Source organism: Diabrotica virgifera, chromosome 4 (genome assembly GCF_917563875.1).
Source record: "Diabrotica virgifera virgifera chromosome 4, PGI_DIABVI_V3a".
Lineage (NCBI taxonomy): Eukaryota > Metazoa > Arthropoda > Insecta > Coleoptera > Chrysomelidae > Diabrotica > Diabrotica virgifera.
Genome location: NC_065446.1, coordinates 135,137,983 through 135,158,164, shown reverse-complemented (window position 1 = coordinate 135,158,164; position 20,182 = coordinate 135,137,983). Strand labels below are relative to the sequence as shown.

Sequence of the window (20,182 nt, the reverse complement as noted above, 5' to 3'; positions counted from 1 at the left end):
AGTGTTAGATAAACTAGATGCTAGCTGAGCCCCCAAAGAAAAATATTCGGGTAAAAACCCTTTAAATATAACATAGATGCGTTAAAAGTGCATACTTTAACCCGGCACCTGCCACGTGGGGTGCTACTAGCACCCCATAACAAATTTTTATCAAATATATGGTATTTCAAGTTTGGTAACCGTGCTGTGCGTCATAGTAGCTTTCCATAATATTATATAGCATAGATGTGTTAGCGTTTAAAGTGGTTATTTAATGTCATTCTGAACTTGTAGCTCTAAAGTCGAATTGGGGTGCCATCATCTGGCACTTTAAGTTTTAATTTTTTTTTGTATTTTTGATAAACAGGTCAAATTTACATTATTTATTGAAATAACTGATTTAAATTATTAACATAGACTCTATACTTACTTAATCCTAATTTTTTTTTAGATATTTTACTTCAACTTCATTTATTACGGCTTGGTACTTGCTAATTTGCTTATAACACTTTTTCATTTTATTTTTTAAATTTTATAACATATTAGTGGCTAATAAGTGAATAAAACATGTTTTTTTATATTCTTGTGTTACTCAACACATTATTTTGTTTTTTAAACAAGTAGATCACAGAAAACTTTTATGGGGTGCTGTGGGCACCCCACGTGGCAGTTGACGCCTTGCAAAGCCACGTGGCAGGTGCCGGGTTAATAAAATACCTTATGATGGTCACATGGCAACTAGGATAATGCCCTAAGGTAATGTAATGAATTTCCCAACACGTGGGATCCAAATTGCGTTGTTTACATTCCAATGACTTAATGGCAACTAAGTTGCAGTTGCCATTAAGTCATTGGAATGTAAACAACTCAGTTTGGATCCTAGTTGCCTTTGGCAACTAAGTTGCAGTGGCCATTAAGTCATTGGAATGTAAACAACTCAATTTGGATCCTAGTTGCCTTTGGCAACTAAGTTGCAGTTGCCATTAAGTCATTGGAATGTAAACAACTCAATTTGGATCCCACGTGTTGGGAAATTCATTACATTACCTTAGGGCAATATCCTAGTTGCCATGTGACCATCATAAGGCATTTTATTAAAGTATGCACTTTTAACGCATCTATGTTATATTTAAAGGGTTTTTACCCGAATATTTTTCTTTGGTGGCTCAGCTAGGATCTAGTTTATCTAACACTGATGATGATTTTTTATAAAAATCGAAAACGTTTTGTTCTGATGTAGCCCTTTAAAGGGATTTTAATAAAAATTTTATACCTTTTACAAAGGATTTTTCCAATTTTTTTTATTTGGATGTTTTTGGTGTAAAGTTAAAATCTTTCTTCCAGAAACACAGAAAAAATTCAGAACGATGTAACTTTTCCAAACACATACACAAACGCCCACTCATACCTTCCTTTTTTAGGTTAACCTAAGATTAAATTGGGTCAAATTTCTGAGCTCGGTGACTCTTAAATGGTAAAACCGATTTTCAAAATTAGACAGGTTAAAAAGGTATTTAGCAATACTATAAGAAGCTGCAGAGGTCGGATTTAAATCTTCTAAATTTTCATGAGTTTTCCGGTGGAGCCTGAAAAACAGACCCCAAATGGGGAGAGCCGTAAACCCAAACACTTGGACCAATATGGATGTTTGACATATGGAATTGACGGCTTTTCTTAAAGCTTAAGATGGGATTTGGCCCATTTTCAATAGACCGTTTAAAATCACGTGATATAATATGGCCGGTGGAGGGCAAAAATTTCATAATATACCTAGTGTTTACATTCATTTTTGTAAAGAATACCCTGTTTGGTACATTTCCCCTGGTGACACCTCCAAGGCTTCTACAATTTGCAACCCAAATGGATGCTGCAGTGAAGACAAAGGGAAGGAATTATACACTATGCAATTCACATCCCTCGTCTGCAGCTCGGTAAAGTTCCAACGGAAAATGCACCTGGTTACTGTACGGAGTAATACGACTATAAAATAAAAATGTATACCATTTTTATTCAGTTGCAATGCGAAGGCAAAACAATCTTACTTTTCAATTAGAATACGGAGCGCAGTCCAGACCAATAAGTTTTCAATTTAAAAATCTTTTAGTAATATTTTTAATATTTTCAATATTATTAATTTTGTTATTAGGATTGAAAACTAACTTCATCTTTCAATTGCCAGATGACGCTAGTCACCTAATACCTTCACTTCGGTTGCAATGGGTGGGAGGAACTCTCGACGCTAGTCAATTAGGGTGCCTACGTTCTTTCCGATGAGGCTCCAATAAGAGCCGAAAATCGCGATTCAGAGGACTGGACTGCGCTCCGTATTCTAATTGAAAAGTAAGATTGTTTTGCCTTCGCATTGCAACTTCGCATTGCAACAAAAATGGTATACATTTTTATTTTATAGTCGTATTACTCCGTAGAGTAACCAGGTGCATTTTCCGTTGGAACTTTACCGAGCTGCAGACGGGGGATGTGAATTGCATAGTGTAGAATTCCTTCCCTTTGTCTTCACTACAGCATCCATTTTGCTTGCAAATTGTAGAAGCCTTGGAGGTGTTACCAGGAAAATGTACCAATAAGTTTTCAATTTAAAAATCTTTTAGTAATATTTTTAATATTTTCAATATTAATAATTTTGCTATTAGGATTGAAAACTAACTTTATAGTTATACAAATTATGAAGTGGGATAACATTAGTTTTATTAAAATGTGCCGGTATTCCACGTAAACTCAACACAAACACACCTAATGTCAACGGCATATTAAATATGTGACGGTATATTGCCTGCTGCCGCTCGAGCTAAATGGAGGGAAATATGCACGTGGTACAACTCTATGTAGAGGATTCTATGCAAGCTACCGTTATGCCGGTTTCGTTCAATTATAAAGTGAAATTTCGTGATTTTTAAGTAGTGGTTATTACAAAACCCCATTTTCTGAAAATGTGCCACTATATAATTCAGTTAGCGATATGTAGTTACATATTTCTTTAGACGTTAGGTTAGGTTCAATATGAGTTTGCGTCTAATCACCCTTCCGCTGGTCCTAAGACGTTTATTGTGGCTTATCTGTAGGTCAAAGTTTCTCTTTCATCCCAGTCTTCTAACAAAGCCATTTTAGCCTTCGTAACACTTCTACGAAGTCGTAGGGTTCGAGTGCTAGTCAGATTTTGTTTATGTGTTCTTTAACGCGACATTGTCCTGTTAGAAGACCTACGATTATTCGCAGATTATCCCTATATATTATATGTACAGTAAATCCCTCTTCTTCGAAGGTTCAAGTATAAAAGCGACATATGCAAAAATAAGTATAACTATCTAAAATTTCAAGAGAAACTAATGTGTATTTTATTTTTTAGATTAGTTATTGCAGTGGTAATTTGCAGTGCTGGTATTGGTTCTTTATACTACTATTTAGTGAATAGAAGTAATGGTAGAAAAATTATTTGTACAGGTGAGTAATGCGAGATTTCATTTCCGGATTTCATTTCCGATTAGAACCAGACGTACAGCCATTTTTTCATATGAAGGTTCCCACTCACCCTCACCTCTTATTTGCAAAGGTAGACTTAAACTTGTGAAATCAAAGATGCGCAGAATTTTATGAAGAATACGATGATTGTATTTCCAGTGCCCTTTCATTAGGTAAATTTGGTAAAATTTTGATTTTCTAATTTTTGATATTCAATTACGCCCTCTAGCAGTGGACCTACAAGTATGAACATAATTTCCAGGCTTTTCCCGAGGAAACTTTTGTTATAAATATTTTTTTCCCAAAGCTGTACTATAAACGGTTCCTGAGATATAGGGCAGCTTTATCCATTAAGCAATATAGGCAGTTGCCTAGGGCGGCACATTATGAGAGGGCGGCACAAATACTGTAAAAAAAATTTGTATATAAAAATTATGGATCGGGGTTCTGTCATTAAAGAGTATAAAGCTCTTTCAAATTACTTTACCGCAAGAAAGCCAAAAAATTATGCCCAAATAACATATATAAAGAAATAAGAAAGAGAAAAAGAAAAATTCGATTTGACGAGGGGACCGATGATAAACTAAACTTTTCAGCTAGTGATGAGATGAAAATCCACACATTCTATATTATAATCGACACACTGATAAGAGACCTGAATAGACGTCTGGAATCTTATCGACTTATTTATCAACGTTTTCGTGTTATGAACAGATTTGCCAAAATTAAGCAATGAAGAAATTAATTAAGAAGCTGCATGCATTCGGAATGCATTTGGATACCACAATAAAATCACCAGTTGACATATCCTAATATTTAAAGAGAGTTAATGCAGTCACTGAAAGTAGATATGAGCTATTACCTCCGATTTAGTTGAACTTTCATCGATTTGCATGAAAATTGGTGAGTGGTTAGAGAATATCTTAAGGAACAAAGGTGACACGGTGTCAACTTGCGCTTTTACCCTGGGGGTGTATGCCACCCCTTCTCGGGAGTGAAAATTATTTTATTAAAATTATTCCCAGAATTCCATAGAGGAGCAAATTCTAAGCAAAATTTGTTACATAAAGTTATTAAAATAAATCTAAACTTTTTGAGTTATTAAAGATCACATATTTTAATTTTTTGTGAGAAAAATGCACGTTTTTAACCGATTTTTCATAAATAACTCAAAAACTATAAGATTTTACAAAAAGGCTATTACTACCAAAATTGAATCTAATAAAAAATGAAATAAACTCCTTACTGAAAAGACCATTTAATATTAACTAAACGTGAGTTGTAGGTAATTGAATGTATATTTTTTTTTGGCGAGTACCCAAATCTACGTATTCAAGCTTAAACAGCAGGAAAATGATGCATTTTATAACATAACCATATTAAACACTAATTTGTCAAAGTACTTAGAAATATCTATCAAATGAGACCCTGAAAAAGTTGATAGCATTAAAATTTATGCACCAAATATTTTTCAAAATTTATCTTTTAAAAATTTTTCAAAAAAATTATTTTTTTTAATGACTCAGTTAATTTTTACGATATCAGATTTGCCTTAACACCATTTGAAAGTTAATTTTATTGACTATTAAACTCGGTTATTTTTTACCCTATAATTTTATACCCTATGGTTTTGTATAGTTATATAAAGTTAAAATATTTGATACAGAGAAAACTAAAATTTGGTTATAATATATCACTTTTTACGTATATTGAGTATTTTTGGAGTTATTATCAAAAGAAAATAAAAATTACGATAATTTTAAAAGTTTTGATTTTTTAATATCTTTTTTTTAATATGCATTCTAAACCAGTCAAAATTGTTGAAATCATTTTTTATGCTATTATAAAGAAATTCTTCTAAGGATTACTATAAATTTTAATTTTTGTGGAAATGGCGTATGTTTTATTTTTCATTTTTTCCTAAAAAGTTCTAAAGGGTTCTCTTATTTTCATCATAACTTGCTTAAATGTGATGATATTGACTTCTACTTGAGCTCATTTGATAGGTGCTCCGAAGTACTTTAAGTGTTTAGTAGGTATATTTCATAAAATGCAAATTTTTTTCCCGTTATTTAAGTCGAAAAAAATATACATTCAATTAACCATAACTCACTTTGAATTAACATTAGTTTAGTTCTTTAAGCAAGGAGTGTATTCAGCTTTTTATTATCTTCAATTTTGATAATAACAACTTTTTTGTAAAAGCTTATAGCTATTGAATTCTATGTGAAAAACAGTTTTAAAATATGCATTTTTTACGAAAAGTAAAATATTTGATCTTTAGTAACTCAAAAAGTATTGATTTATGTTAATAACTTTATATAACCAAGTTTGCTTAGAATTTGTCTCTCTATCGATTTATGGAATTATTAAAAAAAAATAACTTTCATCCTCGAGAAGGGGTGGCATTCACCACCAACGGTAAAAGCGCAAGTTGGCATCATGTCACCTTTGTTCCTTGAAGTATACTCTAACTACTTACCAATTTTCATGAAAATTGATGGAGGTTCAACGATATCGGAGGTGAAAACCTTCAGTGACTGCACTAAGTGGATTGAAAGATATTTTTTCACCTACCTCTACCGAAAGTATATTTTTCCGGACCTGATTGTAGGGAGCAAAGTTGTACTTTTCCTCCCTAGGGAGGAAAATATTTTTCCTCCCTAGGGAGGAAAAGTGACATCATGATATTTCATTCATGAAATATAACTTATTGACGCCCTGTACAATATCTATTTTCTATTACGCAAGTATCTATACATGTTAACGTTTATTTATAAAACACCCTGTATTTTGCAGAATGGTAAAAAACAGCAAATTGGTTTTTTGATTTAACAATGTTTTCATTAATAATTTGACATATTTGACAGTTGACAGTTATATTGTACCTACTTGTTAGTTTTAGTTTTAATAAATTATGTTGGTTAGTTACATAAATAAATTAAGTAAAAATGAAAAATAACTTGTTATTAATTTGAGGAAGGTGGAAATACCATATGTATAACATGGGAGTAAAGTGCTTTTTCCTTCCTTGAATGTTTACTGCCCTCCGCTACACGTCGGGCAGTAAATTTCATTCTCGGGAGGAAAAGTGGCACTTTCCTCCCTTGTTATACAAATAGCTATTCCCTAATTTTGATATTGCTTTGCACATTTACTTGTAGATCCCAGGTGCCAACGTGTCAGCTGAAAGATCATTTTCAATGTCAAGAATTAAAAATAATTTCTCATCAAGTATGACGCAAGAACGTGCAATTTGTCGATTTGGTCAAGAAAAATTTTTTTTTTTTTGAAAAGTCTTTTTTGAAAAGAAGTCTGATGTGATCGAACTGGAATGAAAATTTTTTCTGTTATAGGTATATACACATCGTAGTTTATATCCATTTTTAGTGCTTTTGCAAATTTCTGCAATTTTTTTTTGCAAAAATGGTAAATGGTTGAAGGGCGGCTACTAGAGAATTTCCTAGGGCGTCAATTGACCTAAATGCGGCCCTGGATATGGCCGAGAGCCATTCTTATTGGGACACCCGGTACATACATATTATACTAGTTTTACACGTAAAGCGAGAAAATATTTATTTATTTCGTGTACGAACTACATTACTTACAATCAGTTAATCAGTTTAAGTTAAAAAGACTATAAATAAATCTAAAATACAACAGGATAACCTTTTATAAATAAAATGCATTCAAATAAATTTAAGTCCATGGAAAAATTAAGCAAAATACTCGTAATAAAGCTTTAATATTTCAATAATTTAACAAACTATTGTTTGATGACTACCTCATTTCATTCCATTAAGTCTCATAGAACTCTATCTCAGAGTTTACGTCAGGTTACCGGTACTTACGGTTCTTATCAACTGCTTGGAGTGTTTTTTTCCGTTATGTGGCTTTCCGTTAGTTGTGTAGTTATCTGATTTGGAGTTACATTGACGTGGATTGATTGCACTGCAATTTAAAGGCTTTTCTGCCACTGTATGTCATGTACGTGTTTTCAAGTGTCTGAAATCCATGGCTGACGTCTAGTTTTATATAGTTTGCAATTATTGTTCTCAATTTCTCCATGAATATAGTTTGTTCTACATCCCCTCGGGATGGCCTTCCTTTGACGCCCGTTTGATTGCCTTCACAATTACATTGTAGTTTTTAGGGCTTGGGTCCATGGATGTTAGGTACTTACCTAGTTTTTCTGAAAATGTCTGCCAGTTGGCTTTCTTAAAATTGAGACGTCCGTTGAATAGGATTATTTTTAAAATAAAAGAAAAGAAAAGATGGTTCAGATTTGATTACCGTACAGAGCCTCTACTATGTGCTTATACGTATTTCGGAATAACCATTTCCTCATCGGAGCATCTAGGTAGAGGCACTGAACTGAAATCAAATCCTTTCATCCTTTCCGGGTAATTATCAAAATAATTACCAAAGATGCTACTAGCACCATCTATGAATCAATTTTTAATAAGTCAGGAAATAAAATTCGAAATTATTTATCCTCTGTGCTTTTTAAGTTGGAGAAATAAAGCATCATAACAGACTGGCGAAATACTCGACAAGGAAAATGTAAATTGCATTTCACGTCCTGCCATTCTCCGTGATAATAATTTTAGCGAACTATTTCCTTTAATATCCACCAAAGGTGAATAAAGTATAAACTAAAAGAAAATAAAAGATGCTTCATATTTGATTACAGTACAGAGCCTCTACTATGTGATTATACGTATTTCGGAATAACCGTTTCCTCATCGGAGCACCTGGGTAGAGGCACTGAACTGAGATCAAATCCTTTCATCCTTTCCGGGTAATTATCAAAATAATTAACAAGGATGCTACTAGCACCATCTATGAATCAAAAGTCTAAAAAGTCAGGAGATAAATTTCGAAATTATTTATCCTCTGAGCTTTTTAAGTTGGAGAAATAAAGCTTGTCGAGAATTTCGCCACTCTGTTATGCTTTATTTCTCCAACTTAAAAAGCTCAGAAGATAAATAATTTCGAATTTTATCTCCTAGCTTTTTAGACTTTTGATTCATAGATGGTGCTAGTAGCATCTTTGTTAATTATTTTGATAATTACCCGGAAAGGATGAAAGGATTTGATTTCAGTTCAGTGTCTCTACCCAGGTGCTCCGATCAGGAAACGGTTATTCCGAAATACGTGTAAGCACATAGTAGAGTCTCTGTACTGTAAGTACTGTACTGAAGAAAGACAACAAGAATTATTAAACATCATGAACCAAGCTAAGAAAGAAAAGAAAGTACCACTAGACTGGCAGATAGGCATTATAACACCATTGTACAAAAAAGGAGATAGCAAAGAATGCTCAAACTATAGAGGAATAACACTAGGAAACAGAGTAGGAAAACTTTATGCTAGTATACTAGAAAACAGGCTAAGAGAAAAACTAGAGAACACCTTTGAGGAGAGCCAGAGTGGTTTCAGGAAAGAAAGAGGGACGAATGATCAGATTTTCATAATCAGACAAATAATAGAAAAAGCTCTTAAAACAGAAAAAGAAATACATGCATGTTTCATAGATATGGAAAAAGCTTTCGACAGAATTAAAAGAGAAGATATTTGGAAAATACTAGAGAAGAGAAAAATTGAACAAGTTCTAATAGGATGCATCCAGAGTTTATATGAAAAAACGAAAAGCTATGTAACAGCAGCGTCAATTGAAATTTTGATAGGGGGGGGGGGGTGTTAGAATATATTCAACTATAAATTATGGTATTCCTATTAGTGTTAAAATGGACATATGCAGTCTAAGTGGGCGGGCTAATTCCCCGAACCTTTTAGGTCGAAAACTCTTACATAGGATTAATTACATGAAAGTATCGTGTTACAAGACATATGGATGTGAAAGCGATTTTAGTAGTTTTGTATTTGATATTTTTACAGTAGTCTCGAAGTATACGTTGTAGAAGACACATCTTAATTTTTTGTTTGTATATTATTATAATACGGTTCGGTTATAAAATAAATAGTTTGTTTAGTATTGTTTGTACCTTTTATTATCTACTATTTCTAATAGGTTCTGGGCTCAGTTACGTTGTTAGCTCACCTGTATTAAGATAATAATTAAAAGTGTACAGTCGCGAAATTTTCGTGTTAACCGAATACATAATGGCGGAGAGTGCGAAATATAACGTCGAAAAGTTGAACGGCAAGAACTATCAATCTTGGAGTTATTTAGTGAAAATGTTACTCATCAATGCTGATCTATGGGAAATAGTTTCGAGTGAGTTACCATTAGAAGCAGATCGAAGCAGTTCTTGGAAAAAACAAAATGATAAGGCTTTGTCAACTATAGCCTTACTTGTTGACGTTAATCAATTAGTGCATATCCGGAACAGGGAATTCGCGCGCGATGCGTGGATAGCGCTAAGGGAGTATCATCAGAAATCAAGTTTGTCTAGTATGGTGTTTTTGTTAAAGCAAATCTGTAGGCTATCGCTAGAGGAGAATGGTGATATGGAAGCACACATTAGTTTATTCCTAGAATCGTTGAATAAACTGGCCGCCTTAGGGGAAGAAATTAAGGACAGGTTCTCAGCAGGAATTTTGCTGGGAAGTCTTCCAGACTCATACAGTTTTTTGATTACAGCGCTGGAAAGTAGGCCATCGAGTGAATTTACTCTAGAATTTGTTACGAGTAAATTAATAGATGAGTACAGGAGACGTCAGGGAGCTTTGGGAAGAAATCAGGAGGAGTCGGTGATGAAGTCAGTATACGAGGGTAACAAAAATAATGGTACTGCAAGGGCAGAAGTAAGGCAGTGTTATTTTTGTAACCGGAAGGGCCATTTTAAACGAGATTGCTTTAAGTACAAAGCGTTTAAGAAGGAAAAGGCCAATAAAGTCACTGAAGGTACTGATGATGCATGTTTTATGGTCAATTATAGCTCAAGGGACGGAAAAAGGGATTCTGCTTCGTGGTGTGTGGACTCAGGAGCTTCGAGCCACATGGTTAATTACAAAGGATTCTATACCCAATTTGACGGTAGCAGAAAAGGCGTTGTAAGTTTGGCGGAGAAAGGGCAATACTCCGAGGTTCATGGTATAGGAACAGGACTTATTGAGTGCGTGACTGGATCGGGAGTGGAAAATTTAAAAATCGACGAAGTGTTGTATGTGCCGGGATTAGACTCAAATCTGCTTTCGGTGAAAAAGCTAACAAGTGCGGGACATAATGTGCAATTCGATAAAAACGAGTGTAAAATCGCTTTACACGGAAAAGTCGTCGCGAGTGCGGTGCCTTCACCGGACTTATACAAACTTTCAACTGTGGACCATGGATTGAGTGCTGTGGAGCACTCCAGCAACTGTCAACATGCATGGCATAGACGGTTTGGACACAGGGACATGGATGCAGTCAAACACTTAATGGAAAAGAAAATGGCAGTCGGGATTGATATGACAGACTGTAGGATTAGGGAAACTTGTGAATGCTGTATGAAAGTTAAAATTTTACGTAAGAGTTTTCCAAAATTTTCTCATAGCAATACATTTAATATTCTTGACTTATTACATTCGGATATTTGCGGGCCCATGAAGACTGTTACTCCAGGGGGTAAACGTTATATTTTGACTTTAATTGATGATTTTTCTAGATATACAACTATATATTTATTAAATCATAAAAATGAAGCGGTAAAATGTATAAAAGAGTTTATAGAATTTGCGAGTAATCAGTTAGGTAGGGTTCCAAAAGTAATTAGGTCGGATAGGGGTGGCGAGTACGTAAATAATAATTTAAGGGAATTTTTAAAGGGTAAAGGTATAAAAATTCAATATACAGCGGGGTACTCTCCAGAACAAAACGGGGTTGCAGAGAGAAAGAATCGATCTCTAGTTGAAATGGCTAGGTGCATGTTAATCGATGCGGGTTTAGCAAAGAAATTTTGGGGGGAAGCGATAGTGACAGCCAATTATTTGCAAAATCGATTACCTACTAAGTCGAAAGAAAAAACGCCCTATGAATTGTGGCATAAAGTAACACCGAATGTGTCGAATTTGCAAATATTTGGGTCTACGGTTTATAGCCACATTCCCAAAGAAAAAATGAAGGATAAATTTGATCCAAAAGGTGAGTCACTGATATTTGTAGGTTACTCTGATGAATCAAAAGCGTATAGATTGTTAAATGTAGATACAGAACGTATTACAATTAGCCGTAGTGTGGTGTTTTCCAAGAGAAATATATGCGTCGAGAAAAAGGAGGCAAAAAGTGAGGAAATATCCATTGGGTCCATGATGGAACGGGAAAAAATAGAGCCAAACGACGTAGAAGACAGAGAGGTTGCAAATTTTGAAAACACGGAGGAAACAGAAAATTCTACGGACACATCTAACACGTATGAGAGCTTAAGTTGGGAAGAATCCCATGACGATGACGGTGATTCTAACTATCAATTAGATACAGATCTCGATATAGAGAATTCAGGTGATCGTAGATCTAGCAGAATAAATAAAGGTATTCCACCTGAGCGCTACATAGCAAAGTTGACAGAACTCGAAGAAGTAGAACCTAGAAACTTTAAAGAAGCGCTTAAAAGAAGTGATAGTGAAAAATGGAAGCAAGCTATGGAAGAGGAAATCACGTCGTTAAGGAAAAATAAAACTTGGGATTTAATACAAGCACCAAAGGGAAAGAATATAGTCTCATGTAAATGGGTATTCAAGTTAAAAACAGGCGAAGATCAAAGCTCTTAGAAGTACAAAGCACGGCTGGTAGCAAGGGGTTTTAGCCAAAAATTCGGCGTAGACTACGATGAAGTGTTCGCTCCGGTTGCGCGGCAAGCTACTCTTCGAATTTTATTGACAGAGGCATGGAGAAAAAATCTCATAGTAAGGCATATAGATGCAAAAACAGCCTTTCTAAATGGAGAACTGTCAGAAGAAATTTTTATGAAACAGCCTGAGGGATTTGAAGAAAAGGATACAAGTTGTTTTTCCAAATTAAATAAAAGTTTATATGGTTTGAAACAATCTGCCAGAACTTGGAACAAAAAGCTTGATGAAGTTTTCTAACGTTAGTTTTGATCTAAAGAGAATTTTTGTAAAAGCAATATTGATATATATTTATATATCAAGGTAATAAATCATGAAAGGGTTTACGTACTTATATACGTCGATGACATTTTAATAGCAGCAAAGGATTCACAGGTAATAATTGATATATTTGAAAAGAAACTAAAATGTAATTTTTATATAAGGAGTTTGGGATTATTACAAGATTATGTAGGTATGAAGATTGAAATGTGCGATAAAGGGATATGTAGTTTAAATCAGGCCAGTTGTATTGACAACTTGTTGAGCAAGTTTATGATGAAAGGTGGAAAAGAGTTCAATATACCGCTGGATGTTGGATACTATAAGCCTAGCAGAGAAAAGCCGGTGAAAAACAGTGAAATATATCAACAATTGATTGGTGGTTTAGTATATATTGCGGTAAATACTAGACCGGATATATTGGCAAGCGTCACCGTACTAAGCCAACAGAATAAACATCCAAATGAAGTAGATTGGAACGAAGCAAAGAGGGCGTTAAGATATTTAAATAAAGGAAAATATAAAAAGCTTATTTTAGGACAAGAAGGAACAGATAGCGCATTAGATGGCTATGCAGACGCTGACTGGGCAGAAGACAAAGGGAACAAAACATCAAATAGCGGGTATATATTTTTATTACGGGGTTCGCCTATAAATTGGGGATGTAGAAAACAGAATTTCGTGTCTCTATCATCAACTGAAGCAGAGTACATAGCATTGGCTGAAGGATGTCAGGAAGCAATTTGGTTAAAACATGTTATAAAGGAATTTGTGGGTTTAGAGCCGGAATTAGTTATATAGAAAAAGGGGTTGTTAACTTTAGGTATTGTCCTACCGAGGATATGATAGCTGATATGTTGACTAAGCCGCTGAATAGGGTTAAGTTAGAGTACTTAAGTAGTAAAGGGGGTCTGTTTGACTAATTCAAAAATAATTTTAGTTGCGAGGGGATGTTAGAATATATTCAACTATAAATTATGGTATTCCTATTAGTGTTAAAATGGACATATGCAGTCTAAGTGGGCGGGCTAATTCCCCGAACCTTTTAGGTCGAAAACTCTTACATAGGATTAATTACATGAAAGTATCGTGTTACAAGACATATGGATGTGAAAGCGATTTTAGTAGTTTTGTATTTGATATTTTTACAGTAGTCTCGAAGTATACGTTGTAAAAGACACATCTTAATTTCTTTGTTTGTATATTATTATAATACGGTTCGGTTATAAAATAAATAGTTTGTTTAGTATTGTTTGTACCTTTTATTATCTACTATTTCTAATAGGGGGCAAGCATTATATATACAATACATTTATATGCAAACATAATACAAAATTGATCTATTTTTTGTAAATTTCAGTAATTTTCAGGGTTAGGGGGGGGGGCAAATGCCCCCGCTGCCCTCTATCAAATGACGCCCCTGCTATGTAAGGACAAGAAATGAAAAATTAAAAGTATTCGACAGCAACATTGGATTAAAACAGGGTTGTGTCCTGACAAACTGCAAACACAAATGGAGAAAATATAATGTAGGATATTGGAAGTTTAGAATGATACAAATGACAGAACTATGCTACGCAGACGACCTGGTGATTATTGGGGAGTCAGAAAAACAATTACAAGAAAATATAAACATATTTTATAAAGAGCTAAAAATCAGAAACATGCAAATAAACAAAGAAAAATCAAAAACAGTGATAACTGGAAGACAAAACGGAAAACACAAAATAGAAGTAGATGGCAAGCAACTTGAACAGGTAGACAGCTATAAGTATTTGGGGGTAATAATAAGCCGGAATGGAAAATTAGAAGATGAGATAAGTGAAAGAATTGGAAAGACTGGTAAGCTGTACAATAGTATTAAGAGTAACTTTTTAAAAAAGAAAGAAATACCTAAGAATATAAAAACCGAAATAGTAAAAAAGATTGTGAAACCCACTCTAACCTATGCCTGTGAATCTTGGGCATTAACAAAAAGGCAAAATAATAGACTAATAAGCACAGAAATGAGATTTTTGAGAACAATAGGGGGAAAAACAAGGAAAGATAAAATTAGAAATCAAACCTTTAGACAAAATCTGAAAATACACCCAGTTACAACAACAATCGAACAAGGACAACTTAGATGGCTCGGACATGTATTGAGAAGATGAGAAGAAAAAATAGTAAGACAGATATATGAAGCGAGAGATATGGGAAGAAAGAAGAGAGGACGACCAAGAAAGACGTGGACAGAAGAAGTGAGGGAAGCGGCCGACAAAAATGGATAGAACGAAATGGAAGGAAATGTGGAAGAAAACGACGGAGAACCTAACTCCGTAACAACTCACACCGAAAGGTAGACGAGTTCTGGATTAAGTAAGTAAGTAAGAGTATTTCGCCACTCTGTTATGCTTTATTTCTCCAACTTAAAAAGCTCAGAAGATAAATAATTTCGAATTTTATTTCCTGACTTATTAGACTTTTGATTCATAGATGGTGCTAGTAGCATCTGTGGTAATTATTTTTATAATTACCCGGAAAGGATGAAAGGATTTGATCTCAGTTCAGTGTCTCTACCCAGGTGCTCCGATGAGGAAACGGTTATTCCGAAATACGTATAATCACATAGTAGAGGCTCTGTACTGTAATCAAATCTGAACCATCTTTTCTTTTCTTTTAGTTTATACTTTATTCACCTTTGGTGGATATTAAAGGAAATAGTTCGCTAAAATTATTATCACTATCACGGTGAATGACAGGACGTGAAATGTAATTTAGATTTCCCTTGTCGAGTATTTCGCCACTCTGTTATGCTTTATTTCTCCAACTTAAAAGGCTCAGAGGATAAATAATTTCGAATTTTATTTCCTGACTTATTAGACTTAGGATTATTTTTGGTTAACCTTCTGATGAACAAGGGGTAAATTTGGACCCCAGCGTATGTTTTTTTTATAAATTCAAAAGCATTTTCAATTTTTTACTCATTATTTTTTCATTTGACTTTAATATCATTCTAGATACCCTCATATTTTGAAATAAAAAAAAATTCCCTATATTTTACGAATAACAAATATATTCTGAAGTTGATGTTTAGTAAAATACCGTCTATTATGTGGAATTCCAAGTAGTTTTACACTGCGCGTTATCAAAATCTATTGACTGGGGTGACAGTTATGTACGAATCGTGGCCTTCCTGTCTGCTACGGTTAGTCATTATAATAAAAATGATGTTTCCTATTTTTGTTCAGTTTTAATTAAAAATATTTTTTACTAAAGTATATTAATCATTTATTTATTGACACAATACCAACATTAAAATTATTATTACCTTATTTTATTTCTTAAAACAACTTCATTTTTTTGTTAATTGTCATATTTGACCTGGGGTCATTTTTTACCCCCGTTGGTCATTCGTGTAACAAAAAAAGGTTGGTCATCGGAAGGTTAAACAGGTGCTTTAATTTGAATCATGATAAAATTCGATTAAGGATACATTTTGAAAACTTAGATTTTACTTATATCGATTTTTTCGAGAGCTTATCTTCCTGCTGCGTATGAAGCAATAGGAAAATAAAGGCATTGGACAACCGGAGCTTAGAATTTCCTGTTGTTGTTCGGTCTTTCCATATTTTAAATAATTTAGCTGTTGCGGTTCGGGCCATTGCTAGCCTCCGCTTGATGTCTGAGCCAAAGTGTACAAATCTGTCTACTATTTCGAAATATGCCACTTGGTGTTTTTACGATCATTAATTTTATTTTTCCAGTGTTGATCTGAAGTCCGAATTCTTTGCTTATACTACTTAGTCGTTTGGTGATTGCAAGAATTTAGATTTCATTCGCAGCTAGTATAAGTGTCTCATCTGCGTCTCACATGTTAATAATTTTTCTTTCTCCTATTCGCGGTGTGCAAGTACTTGGAGGGGATAAGAGAAACGATCGTGCGAGAATAGCGGAGAAATATTGCAACTTTCTTAAATAATTCATATTGTCAATTGAAATTGTCAAATTGATGTAAAGGTACTTCATACCTACTGTCATTGAAGAAGAAAAATTATATATTTCTCCACAATATTGATATGATATGCAATTATATGATATGTATTACATAAAGGTAAAGTTAATTAATTGTATTTTGCTTGCAGTACTGCATTTTAATAACTACTTTTATTTAAAATAAAAATGTGTGTACCATTTTTATATATTCGGCTGCAATACGAAGGAAAAACAATCTTACTTTTTAATTAGAATAAGGAGTGCAGCCAGTCCCTTTAACTGCAGTTTTCTGCTCTTATTGGAACGTCATCAGAAGGAACGTAGGCACTGTTCTCCTTAATCCAATCAAATCGCATCGAAATGTTTTCCCAAATATTGCAGCCAAAATGATGGTAATGGGTGGCTAGCGCCATCTGGCCGTAAAAATACGAAGCAAGTTTTCAATCCTAATAGCAAATAATTAATATTGAAAAATATCAAAAATTACTAAAAGATTTTTAAATTGAAAACTTACTGGTACATCCCCATGTATACGCCTCCAAGACTTCTACAATTTGCAAGTCATATGGATGCTGCAGTAAAGACGATAGGGAAGGAATTCTAAACCTTGCAATTCAAATCCCCCGTCTGCAGCTGGCTAGGAACTGAAAGATGCACCATAGTTACTCTACTGAGTAATAAGAAAATAAAATAAAAATGTGTGTACCATTTTTATATATTCGGCTGCAATACGAAGGAAAAACAATCTTACTTTTTAATTAGAATAAGGAGTGCAGCCAGTCCCTTTAACTGCAGTTTTCTGCTCTTATTGGAGCGTCATCAGAAGGAACGTAGGCACTGTTCTCCTTAATCCAATCAAATCGCATCGAAATGTTTTCCCAAATATTGCAGCCAAAATGATGGTAATGGGTGGCTAGCGCCATCTGGCCGTAAAAATACGAAGCAAGTTTTCAATCCTAATAGCAAATAATTAATATTGAAAAATATCAAAAATTACTAAAAGATTTTTAAATTGAAAACTTACTGGTACATCCCCATGTATACGCCTCCAAGACTTCTACAATTTGCAAGTCATATGGATGCTGCAGTAAAGACGATAGGGAAGGAATTCTAAACCTTGCAATTCAAATCCCCCGTCTGCAGCTGGCTAGGAACTGAAAGATGCACCATAGTTACTCTACTGAGTAATAAAAAAATAAAATAAAAATGTGTGTACCATTTTTATATATTCGGCTGCAATACGAAGGAAAAACAATCTTACTTTTTAATTAGAATAAGGAGTGCAGCCAGTCCCTTTAACTGCAGTTTTCTGCTCTTATTGGAGCGTCATCAGAAGGAACGTAGGCACTGTTCTCCTTAATCCAATCAAATCGCATCGAAATGTTTTCCCAAATATTGCAGCCAAAATGATGGTAATGGGTGGCTAGCGCCATCTGGCCGTAAAAATACGAAGCAAGTTTTCAATCCTAATAGCAAATAATTAATATTGAAAAATATCAAAAATTACTAAAAGATTTTTAAATTGAAAACTTACTGGTACATCCCCATGTATACGCCTCCAAGACTTCTACAATTTGCAAGTATGCAAATCAGCATCCATATGACTTGTTTTACAAGCAATATGTTGTTTTATATGCCATTAGAATGGAAACTTAGTCTTTTTGCTAGCAGTTGCCGCTAGGGCATCTATGCTGTTTCGTTCGTTGCAATCCGGGACTGCACGCTGGGGTTTGTCTTGGTTGGATCGGAGAGAGCAGCATATGTGCCTCCTGATGAGAGACTAATAAGTTTAGAAACCGGTAGAGGTGCTTGCTGCGCTCTCTGATTGGACTAGAATATGGTTCGGCTGTATTTTCGTTTTGCAACGAAATTGAAAACGGTTATTCATTTTTGATTTACATTTACTCTGATTAGAGTACGAAGGGAACCATTCTTGTTGGAAGTTTACCGCGCTGAGCAGATGGGACGTGAATTGTAAATTGTAGAATTCCATCATCTTCCTTAGTCTCAGCATCCGTATGGCCTGCAAATTGTAGAAGCCTCGGAGGTGTAACCAGTATTCCTGTCGCCAGGGGGGTACAACGGCCTCCTTAATTCAGATGGACTTACCCAAGTTTTTTCATGTATTTTGACCCGTAGAATACGAATTTTTAGGGTAACAGTTGATCCGGATGTCGATAAGATTGTTATAGACAAAGAACTTGAGGAATTACATAACAGCGATTTCTCGCAAAACAAAATATTTTTTTGTATTTTTTGGGGCTTTCTGAGCAAAAAATGTTCTGGCAAGTTTTTTCGTAGGATGCATAGTTTTCGAGATAAGCGCGGTTGAACTTCCAAAAAATCGAAAAATTGCAATTTTTGAACCAGAATAACTTTTGATTAAAAAATAAAATAGCAATTCTGCTTACTGCATTTGAAAGTTCAAGTCAAATTCTATCGGTTTTGATTATTTGCATTGCTAAAAATTAATTTTTGTATTCTTAAACAAAACTATAAACAGTAATAAACACCTAGTGCGTGAGTGATGTTTTCAATGATTTCTTATTTAAAATCGAACAAGTAGGTAGAGCAGGTACTAGTGCAAGCGAGGCAATATCTAAGTAGGATGTATTAAAACGCATGTATTAGGTACGGGAAACACTATGTGTTTATAGCTTTGTTTGACAATAAAAAAATAAATTTTTAGCAATGAAAATAATCAAAACCGATATAATTTAACTTGAACTTTCAAATACGATAAGCAGAATTGCTATTTTATATTTAAATCAAAAGTTATTCGGGTTCAAAAATTGCAATTTTTCGATTTTTTGAAATTTTAACAGCGGTTATCTCGAAAACTATGAATCCTACGAAAAAACTTGCAGAAACATTTTTTGCTTAGAATGACCCAAAAAATACGAAAAAATGTTTTGTTTTGCGAGAAATCGCTGTTATGTAGTTCCTCAAGTTCTTTGTTTATAACAATCTTATCGACATCCGGATCAACTGTTACCCAAAAAATTCGTGTTCTACGGGTCAAAATACATAAAAAAAACTTGGGTAAGTCCATCTGAATAAAGGAGGCCGTTGTACCCCCCCTGGCGACAGGACTACAGAGAAGGTTCCCATTGTTTTCATTCTGGTCGGATGTAGAATAGCAATATGTTGTTTTATATGCCATTAGAATGGAAACTTAGTCTTTTTGCTAGCAGTTGCCGCTAGGGCATCTATGCCGTTTCGTTCGTTGCAATCCGAGACTGCACGCTGGGGTTTGTTTTGGTTGGATCGGAGAGAGCAGCACATGTGCCTCCTGATGAGAGACTAATAAGTTTCGAAACCGGTAGAGGTGCTTGCTGCGCTCTCTGATTGGACTAGAATATGGTTCGGCTGTATTTTCGTTTTGCAACGAAATTGAAAACGGTTATTTATTTTTGATCTACATTTACTCTGATTAGAGTACGAAGGGAACCATTCTCGTTGGAACTTTACCGCGCTGAGCATATGGGACTTGAATTGTAAATTGTAGAGTTCCCTTATCTTCCTTAGTCTCAGCATCCGTATGGCTTGCAAATTGTAGAAGCCTCGGAGGTGTAATCAGAGAAGGTTCCCATTGTTTTCATTCTGGTGGGATGTAGAATAGCAATAATATGTTGTTTTATATGCCATTAGAATGGAAACTTAGTCTTCTTGTAAGCCAAATTGTTTAACAAATTTC

The 20,182-nt window shown here is 34.4% G+C and overlaps 1 protein-coding gene across 1 annotated transcript in view; it reads left to right on the top strand.

Moving 5' to 3' along the window:
* The window catches only part of LOC114331122 (nose resistant to fluoxetine protein 6-like), a 191,440-nt gene that overhangs the window by 78,114 nt on the left and 93,144 nt on the right, over nt 1-20,182 (top strand). The window contains exon 4 of the mRNA XM_028280598.2: nt 3,344-3,438. Within this exon, the coding sequence (XP_028136399.2) occupies nt 3,344-3,438 (95 nt within the window). The remainder of the gene's footprint in view (nt 1-3,343; nt 3,439-20,182) is intronic.